Source organism: Nuphar pumila, chromosome 4, assembly GCF_984573655.1.
Source record: "Nuphar pumila chromosome 4, dmNupPumi1.hap1.1, whole genome shotgun sequence".
NCBI lineage: Eukaryota > Viridiplantae > Streptophyta > Magnoliopsida > Nymphaeales > Nymphaeaceae > Nuphar > Nuphar pumila.
In genome coordinates, this window is record NC_143252.1 from 21,661,567 (window position 1) to 21,671,209 (window position 9,643).

The 9,643-nt window shown below is 40.0% G+C and overlaps 1 protein-coding gene across 1 annotated transcript; it reads left to right on the forward strand.

Moving 5' to 3' along the window:
• The first annotated feature begins 4,927 nt into the window (after positions 1–4,927).
• LOC149839614 (WRKY transcription factor 71-like) lies at positions 4,928–6,573 on the forward strand. Its single transcript, XM_090004183.1, has 3 exons — positions 4,928–5,417; positions 5,827–5,970; positions 6,128–6,573. Exons 1-3 carry the CDS (start codon positions 5,050–5,052, stop codon positions 6,477–6,479), a joined length of 864 nt encoding a protein of 287 aa, XP_089860309.1. The 5' UTR covers positions 4,928–5,049; the 3' UTR covers positions 6,480–6,573.
• Positions 6,574–9,643: the final 3,070 nt, after the last annotated feature.

Here is a 9,643-nt window from a genome sequence, read left to right on the forward strand (position 1 = left end):
GGGGTAGACCCTCAAGACTACCAAGAGTTGACTCACAGTAACGGAGTCGATCCTTAGGTCTATTCAACACCCAGTGAATTAACAGGGGTCGACTCATGCATCACAGAGGTCCGCTCATGTACTTCACAGCAATGAGTAGCTTCCGAAACAACACCACAACAGGCGATATTCTCAACAAATTTTTTTTATAATGCAATCACTCAAAAATTTATCGAAACCTACTTCTAACATGAAATACATATGCATTTTCAGGATACATCCATATTTATACCATAAAGAATATGCAAAAGTAAAAGCATACATAAATATGTGAGTTTCCTAGATTCAAAAAAAATCTTTATAAGTATGCAAACTTTCCAAAACTTTAAAGGTTGTCTCAAAGAGCATACAAATCTGAAAGTATATTATATTTTAAACAATATTTCCAAAATATAAGTGGATTTAAAGCCTTCAATAGTATAGAAAAGCATTTCCAAAGTATTCAGAAATCCTTGCTTCCAAGAACACCAAACTCATTTTCAACAATGTGGGTTTTGGGGATTTTCTAAAAAACATATGTTCATAGATTTACAATTGAAAACCCAAGATTTATTTCATCAAAACTTGGTCAAAACATGGGAGAAATATTGTTTGAAATAATGAAAATTCATTCACCCAAATACTTTAGGATCAACCCAAGACTCAGCAAGAGTCGACTCCTGGAACTAGGGGTCGACCCTCATGGGTCTGGGTCGACCCTCAGACAACATTTGTCAACCCTCGGCACTTCTTTAAACCAAATATAGCAGCAGGGGTCGACCCTCCGGAACACGGGTCGACTCCTTTGATACAAGGCCTTATTCGGTCCAGAAAGGGTTGACCCTTCAAAATCAGGGGTCAACAAATTCTTTGAACTGGGGCAAACTGCCACCCCGAGTGTCGACCCTTCAAAATTAGGGGTAGACTCTTTCTTTGAACTAGGGCAAATTTCCACCTCGAGTGTCGACCCTCCAAAACTAAGGGTCGACCTTTGGGCCTACATCAAACCTATTGTAACAAGCAGTGGTCGACTCCTGTATAGCAAGGGTTGACTCCTGTGTTTACTAGAAGTCTAAAACCTGCTAGTAAACATGTGATTTTTTTACAGATCTCCTCTAGAACCCTATAACAACATTGAAAAATCATGAAGCCAACATTCTATCATGAAAATATACATAGTTTAACAGCATGAACATGAACCATCATCGATTCTACATTACTAAATTGTATGTTCAGCGGAAACACTCCCTTAGGGACTTCATTTCCCAAAACATATTTCTATGAAGATAACATATATTTCAAGCATTTACAAAAATCAACTAACACGATGCACCTTTCAGATCTCACATGCATTCAAACATGCACATAGAATATACAGTTTGTGCCTATGCATGCCACTATCGTGACAGGGGGATCAAGCTCCTACCTTTACTCGATAAAATTTGACATGTAAAGAATCCTCATAAAAAACTAACGACACTTATCCCTTACAGCCACTAGGGTGCTGCAACACGTCCTCCACCTTGAGGACACCCAAAATCGGGTAAAACAAGAATGAGAAGAGGGAAAGCAGTAAGAGAAGGAGGAGAAGGAAATGGAAGATGTAAGGGGAGGGCCAACCTACCTTGGTCAATCCTTCCTTGAGCTTCAACACATGGCAACACTCCACCCAAATAGCAGTTCCTTCACAACTGCACGATCTTCGCAGCTCCATGAAGAATATGGGTAAGAGAAGAAGATTCACTTAAGCACAACTCCAATGGAAGAGAAATGAATAATAATGGTATGGGAGATTTTGAATGGGACAGAGAGAAAAAAGAGAGAAGTAGAAGACCAACTCGTGGAAAGAGTTGAGAGAGAGGCGTTGGGTCTCTTAAAAAGAAAAGAAACTAGGTTTGGGTCAGGTTCTGAATTGGAACCGTTGAGATCTAATTTGAATCCTAACTAGAATGGTCTTCTTGGGCCCTAGTTAGCCTTCCATTAAGCTAACTAGGTCACAAGCCTAGTTGCTCTAACCCAGTCCTCAAGGGGCTCAACTAGGTGGCTAAGTCTTGTTAACCCTGGCAGGTCTAACTTGCTAGAGTTGGCAGGGCTGAGCAAATGCTCAGTCCCCAAAAATACAAAAATGCCCCCAAAAGGCAATCATGGCCAAAAGAACCCTATCTTAACCTTGGTCAACCTCCAAAGTAACAACCATACCATCGGTCAGCCAAAAAATGGGTCAACTATGACCCTCACATAGTTGACTAATTTAGTCAACACAAAAATGGATGACAATATCCCTCAAGTCCAAAATACCCTCAAAATTCTCATAGAATGACCAAAATACCCCCAAAACTTGTCAGCTTGCTCTGAACTCAAATCAACTCCGTTTTCGACAAAACAAAGATTGTTCCCTTCAAAATTTTGATACGAACACAACCATAACTCAAAATTCATAAATAATGCCTTAAAAAAAATATTATTTAGAACTTACAAAAATTCAAAAAAATACCAAAAAATATCAAATATTACACTTATAGTTTCATGTTCTGCTTCACCCCTTGATGGTGGTTGTCAACCCTCCTTTAAGAGCAAGGCCCCATTAGGGGCAGAGTAAAGAATCTAAACTAGGGTGGGCACAAATGCACAGTAAGAAAACAAATCAAAACCCTAACAACATGATTCATAGATATGTTAATTGAAAAATAAACATAAAACCCTTAAAATTCTAACCAAAATCAAGCATGCATTCACAAAATCATATTTAATGTTGATTGAAAAGAAGAGAGACAAAAATACTTAATTAAATATTTATGGCATCAAAATCAAGCATGCATTAATGGAATCTTGCTTAATGATATATAAAAAGAAAAAATAAAATAAAAAACTCAAAAATTATAATTAAACATTTGCATCATTTGGAAAAATGCAAACCAATACCCTAATCTCTAAAAAAAATTCATGGATTCATGTTCATTAAAAAAATCATAATATTCTAACTAAATCAAGCATTAATTACATGCCTAATGCTAATTAAAAAACATACAAAAACTTGAAAGCCCTAATTAAACAGTTATGTTATTTAAAAAATAACCTAAATAAAAAAATAAAACCCTAATAAGCATCATACATTATGCTAAAGGAATAGAGATAGACAGAGAGGAAAAAAAGAGGGGGTCGGGAGAGTTAAAGGAATATATATATATATATATATATATATATATATATATATATATATATATATATAGAGAGAGAGAGAGAGAGAGAGAGAGGGTGGCTTTGTACTCCACGCTCAGCTTGGGGTCACCCTGACCCATTTGGATCAGGCACAAGTGGTGCCCACCATGACCCGGGGCACTGCCAACCTGCACTCCCTGGCCAATTAACCCTTCGGGGAGAGGGGGGGGTGTTTATCTAGGTTAGAGTGGGCATGTGCCCACCCTACCCACAATGTGGCTCCACCCTTGGGCCCCATGCTTCCTCACCCTGTTCAAAAGGGCGTGATCACAAAAGCAAGTCTCAAAAATCTCTCTTCATAGATTCAAGAGCAGGTTAAGTTCTCATAGCCCAAGTTTATACATATACATGTATCATCAGATGCATTGGGCGTTGAACGACGTCGAACGCCCCCAGCCATCCATGTATGTTTTTTTTTTTTTTACTTTTACTGATGGTCCTGGACCATCGCTAAAGATCTGGTCTGAAACCCGACCTTTAGAGGCAGTCCTGGACCGCTGTAGTGTACAGACAACTAATGAGTTTGACAATACATGCTACTATATATATGATAAGCCCGTATCATCAAATATGCGTGCGATCAACATTTTAAGGTTTTTTACCGCCACTAAAGGTCCCTTTTTTCTGCTGTGACCTTTGGCGGCGGTCAAGAACCGTGCTAAAGGTGCGATTTCACACTGAAACAGCATTTTTTGATCAGATTTCACTGAGCGTTTATCATTCCTGCGATGGACTCTCAGCAGCATTGCGCTCCTATATATATATATATATCGAACGATCTGTTTTAGGCTTTTGCAAGTTATCATTCCTTATCACTTGGCTGTCAATGATTCAAGCAATCTCCTAAGAGCCCAATGGGGTCTAAGGTGAGTTGGATTGAACCACATACGCACTCAACAGAACAAATTAAGTTCCACATTTTTGACTTGCTGATTGATGAAGACCCATGAAATTTTACATGTACATTTTTAGAAGGCAAAATGAGAATCTATTTGAATAGGCCCAACATGGCTGTTCTAGTGTTTGGTTCTAGTCAGATTGGTCCCCAATGTAATAGGGAGGATACGGGCACAGTTGTGGATCGTTGTATATGGTGGTTTATGCTACAAGTGTAATGATCTAGAATCTCCTGATGATAAACATCCATTGCAAATGATGTACTTAGCCTATATAGGTCAGAGTGAGAGAGAGAGTGAGAGTCGGTTCCAAGTTAGACCCTTGCCAACTGGACACCGGATCAGATCCACATAGACAATTTAATTTTAAACCGATCTGGCATATGATAGCAAATTACCTGTTACACTCGATGGACATTTCATCATTTTCGTAAAGCGCAATTAGCCAGACCCGAATTCCGTGTCTTCTAGGGATGGATGCCTCCACGAACCAAACCCGGATTTGACCCAATCAGAGCGAGAGTATTGACGTCATCAAGTGTCACCTCCTCCTACAGACGTGTCTGGTTCTCACTTGCCGCAGACCGACCGCTTGGTCTGTCAGAGAGACACGTGTTAGGTATCGGGCGGTAACGCTCGGGTTGAACTTTGACCCACGGAGCCTCCTACGGTTGCAGCGTCAGCAGGAGCAGGTGGTCGCGGCAGTGCTCGTCTGCGTACATACAAAGACGCTAACACCCACCCCATAACGTCCTCCCCTCTCTTAACACCCTCCCCAAACCCTCTCTCTCTCTCTCTCTCTCTCTCTCTCTCTCTCTCTCTCTGCAGCTTTCATGGTGGAAGAAGGAGGTGCACACACAATAACCTGAAACGCCAACTTGCAGAAGAACACGCTAGAGAAGAAGAATATTCCGAGATGGGTTTCCCGTTTTCCGATGGTTTCGACGATTTCTTTGCCGGAGACTCGGCGGAGATTCATGATCTTGCGGCCAGTTTTGAAGCTCCTCCTCCATTCATGAGCTTCACCGAGTGCCTTCAGACTGAGATCCCTGCCAACGACGGCTCGATCTTGAGCTCTGACGTTCTTGACTTTCCTTACTCCTGGCCGGAACCTTTCAATAATAATAACTCCGGCAATGAGAAGACGGTGATGGGATCGACCATTGTAGCTCCATCATCAACCAATTCTTTGGATTCATCATCGTCCACGGAGGCCGCCGGAGCCGATGTGAATAAAGGCCAAGGCGCAAAGAAGATTAAGGAAGGCGAGCCAAAGAAGATCATGTAAGTTTCTCAACTGTTAAGCATACATATATATCGTTTCTTGTTCTTAATTTACAGAACTCAAAGTTCACTTTGGGTTGGTTATTGTCCTGGTGGCTAGACATGCAACAATAATGCATTTTGCTTTCTCATGAGCTTTACTAGTCTCTATCGGGATAAACCAGGATAGCCCATGTACCTCCTCTTTATCTAGCATTATTCTGGGATAATCTAGGAAGACAGTACCTCTCCTTAAAAGCAAACGCAGCCTAGAAGTCAGAAATCTGTCAGGCTGCTGTTTCCACCCAACTATCCTGACAAGACTTGGAGATTAATGTTTTGAAATTGTAGTGAGAATATGCACCCATACTGTATTTTCTGCCCTTGTGATGAGCCTATCTCAGAAGCGGGTTTACTTTTGTTTTGCCAGAAAGAAGCCAAAGAGGAAGGGAGAGAAAAAGGAAAGGGGGCCACGCTTTGCTTTCATGACCAAAAGCGAAATGGATCACTTGGATGATGGCTACAGATGGAGAAAGTATGGCCAAAAAGCTGTGAAGCATAGCCCTTATCCAAGGTTTGTTTCATCATACCATAACCTTAATTTCTTTCAGTACTACATCCATTTTGTCATTTCTTAGCATGTCTTTTCATGTGGTTCCCATATTTTTTGTTAGAATTCTAGGACAAGTTTCACAATGATAATGGTCACCATGATTGAGTTGTTCTCTCAGGAACTATTATAGGTGCACCAGCCAGAAGTGTCCAGTGAAGAAGCGAGTCGAGAGGTCGTTCAAGGATCCAACCATTGTTATCACCACATATGAAGGGCAGCACACCCATCAGATTCCAACTGTACTAAGAAGGAATGGAGCCGGAGCAGCATGCCCCCCTCTTCTTGCACCGGCTAATCATGACTTCTCTCTAGGGGGAAGGCTGCAACTCCTTGAGAAAAATGGCCCCTGCTATGATTTCAGTTCCCTGTTCACGAGGAACCCTAGCTCTCATGCGTTTAGCCAGAACATGCAGATGCATGACCATGGTCTTCTTCAAGACATGGTCCCCTCTTCCCTCCATCTCCAATAATCACTCTTTATTTGTTGTGTATATACACAATTAATTATCGCATAATCTGTATGACTTCATGGCATTAATTATAATATGATCTATTCAATTTAAAGTTCTCTTCTTTCTAAAGCGTGAGTTTGCTTGATCACTACTATCCGTGGAATGGCAATGTCGATTTCACCATCGAAGAGAAAGCAAAGAGTTGAATTTTGATATTCTGGGGAAGTGCATCGCATTCATGACTAAAGCAGTTTGGCTTCATTGTGGTCCCGTAAATAGGGTTCTTCATGTTATATACGTCATGCTTTCAAGTATCTGTACCAACTTTACGAAAAAAAAAAGTATGTAAAATTGTACTTGAGAGTGAGAGGGAGAGAGAGAGAGAGAGAGGAGGAGGAAGAAGAAGAAGCTCCACTGAGCTGAATCTGATTGCACCAGGTGAATAACACACTTGTTGGGGAAGGACCTTCTGTTATGCATATCATATATTCTTCTAATTTGGACTTCGGAAGGTCGATGCCGGTGATTAACCGGCTTACGTGAGATAAGATTAATTCCTAATGGACTCTCTTTAGAAGATAAGAGGGCCTAATGAAAAGGTCACCTTTTCAGAAAACAAGGGCAGACGTTTACGTGCTTTCAAGATCTAGTGAAGTGTATCTTTTTCAAACAAGCAATTAAACTTGTCGGTGAGGAAAAAGAGTTATTGAATACTAATGAAGTCATATACACAATTACTTATTATTCTTGTTTGATATAAGTAAATGTAGTAACAATAATATTCAATTTGTTAATGAATGGCCACAGTTAATTTCTGTGGTACTTGATGCATTTGTAGCAATTTAATTATCTGCTAAGTAACATCGCCACCATAAAGCTAGCTATAAACAAATTAGTCACATAAATAAAAAAGGAAAACACGACCTGAAACTGATCATACCAAGTGAACTACAGTAAGTTCTAGTCGTTGAGTGCGTACGGGCATTTGGATGAACTTAAAAAAGGCAAAACTTTGACTCACCTTATCTAATACAAAAGCCCAATCTAGAGCTAGATTTGACCAAAAGACTTGCAATTAGGGTGTCAATGGGTCGGGTTTACCGGACCGTCCCAGACCAAACCCTGGTATGGTGGCAAATAATAAGACCCGATTAAGACCCAGGTCCGAACCCGAAGGTCTGATCAATACATGTACTCGAGTATAATTTGTGAAATTTTATACTAGACCTGGGCCCAACCCAAGTTCTGATTAAGATCAGTAATTTTTCAATGTAAAAAATGATAAAAAAATATTATTTTACCGGGTCTGGTTCATGTAGTTCTTACAGGGTCCAGGTATGGTTTCTCTTATAGTAGACCCGATTAGACCTGGATTTGAACCCGATACCATACCCGAAAATCTGGTCCAAGTCTGGTTCTACCTGGGTCCGAAGCCGACCCGTTGGCACCCCTACTTGGAACTCATCATCCTCATATATGAAAATTTGTTATTGCAATCTAAACATTGAAGGTATGGCCCAGTTGGCAAACATGCTAGGTGGGCAGTTCAATGGATTTATCCAACATTGGCATTGGCATTGGCATTGGCATTGTAAAGTCGATCCCTGTATAGTGTATAAGTAGAACGATAACATCTGTGTGTGTGTGTGTGTTATTTTTCATGCTGCTACGTTTCAGTTCAGGGCCATGTGTACATGAGATTTTAGTATACAGTCATCAGCTGCGCGCGCGAAGTGCTTCGTCTAGTTTATAAAATCTATATTGCATTTTTTTTTAAAGAATATAATTCTATATTGTAGAAACATGCACTCGTCAGTACTCTTTAGCTCTCTACATGCATGGATAGACGCATGTGGTTCAATTGGCCCACATGCAAATAAATTAGGCCAGCATATGTGAACGAAACCGATTGATATGGGTCAAGTATTTGACAATCTTGGCTCTTTCAGGACATGCCCAATTGCAGTTGTAGCAGCTAGCCACATGTGTGGGACCCATACATGTGTGAATGATCACCCTTTCTGATATATGAAGGTTATTGGGCTTAGGAATTGAACCAGGTTTCACTCACACGTGGACTCGTACTTCTGAACCAAATCTCAAAAACTCATTGAACTTCAAACAAAATAAACTAACTACCGATTTTGTTAAATCTGTGTGTGTGTGTCTGTGTGTGTGTGTGAGAGAGAGAGAGAGAGACTAAGCCAAACTTTGCCAGACGCAAACTTTAAGAGTCCCTTTAGTCGAGAGACTGCTGTTTGTCTTCAGGCACGAAGAACATTAAAAAAAAGTTAGTTGATTGCGCATGGATCTTCACAGACACATATATTGAACATGAGTGGACCAGATTCATTCAACTCATTGGCTGTCCAATATTAAAACACTACTTTTTTTTTTTGAAATGAATATTAAACACAATATACTGACTAAGTCATTAATTAAGTTGGAAGTTTTTTTTTTTTTTTGAAGAGTTGGAAGTTGTTGAACCTGTGCTTAATCATTCATAAGTGCAGGAATTGATTGGAACCCAGAACTTGTAAATAAAACTTTGACACCGCAAGTGGGCAACCACAATATCTTACTGCATGAATCAACGAATTCCAAAATGAAGTAGTCAATGGCCCTTCAATAGAGGTTGCTAGTTTATACTTCTTTTTTTAATGAGATAAATCGAAGTGTACCACAAAAAGTCATGAATCTCCAAATGAAGTAGCTAAGACGAGATTTGGTCAGACTTTGCACTTCTGCATCTTGAAATCAATGGCATCCAGAAGTGCTCTCTGACCTGATCCCGTCTCGTTAGATGTAGGCTGACAGAATCTCCTACTGAACTTTAACAGACAGGGTAGTGGGAAGAAAAAAGGAAAGAACATGGTTGATTTGCATGCTTGAGCAAAGTTCAAGCTCGGACTTCTCTAAAAAAGTTCAAGATGAGACTGTGTCACAAAACCACCATAGGTTGCATCGGTTAAAACTAGAATAGCTAAAAACGGTAGACTCTCATGATAGAAGAGGTCTGCACACACAAAGAACACTGATTTTTATGTGGTTCGGCGCGACCTACATTCACGAGCTTCTCTCTCTTTAGATGATTAGAGGAGAGGTTTTCTTTCTTACTATAAGAGAATACATGGTTTAGAGTCTTTTTACAATATAAAACATGAAAAATCATCTATAATAAC

What these genes read in the sequence shown, in the direction of transcription:
- LOC149839614 (XM_090004183.1), top strand. Translation starts at nt 5,050, where the DNA reads ATGGGTTTCCCGTTTTCCGATGGTTTCGACGATTTCTTTGCCGGAGAC. An exon ending in GGCGAGCCAAAGAAGATCAT is followed by an intron (nt 5,418 to 5,826) that starts GTAAGTTTCTCA and finishes TTGTTTTGCCAG; the next exon opens with AAAGAAGCCAAAGAGGAAGG. An exon ending in AAGCATAGCCCTTATCCAAG is followed by an intron (nt 5,971 to 6,127) that starts GTTTGTTTCATC and finishes TTGTTCTCTCAG; the next exon opens with GAACTATTATAGGTGCACCA.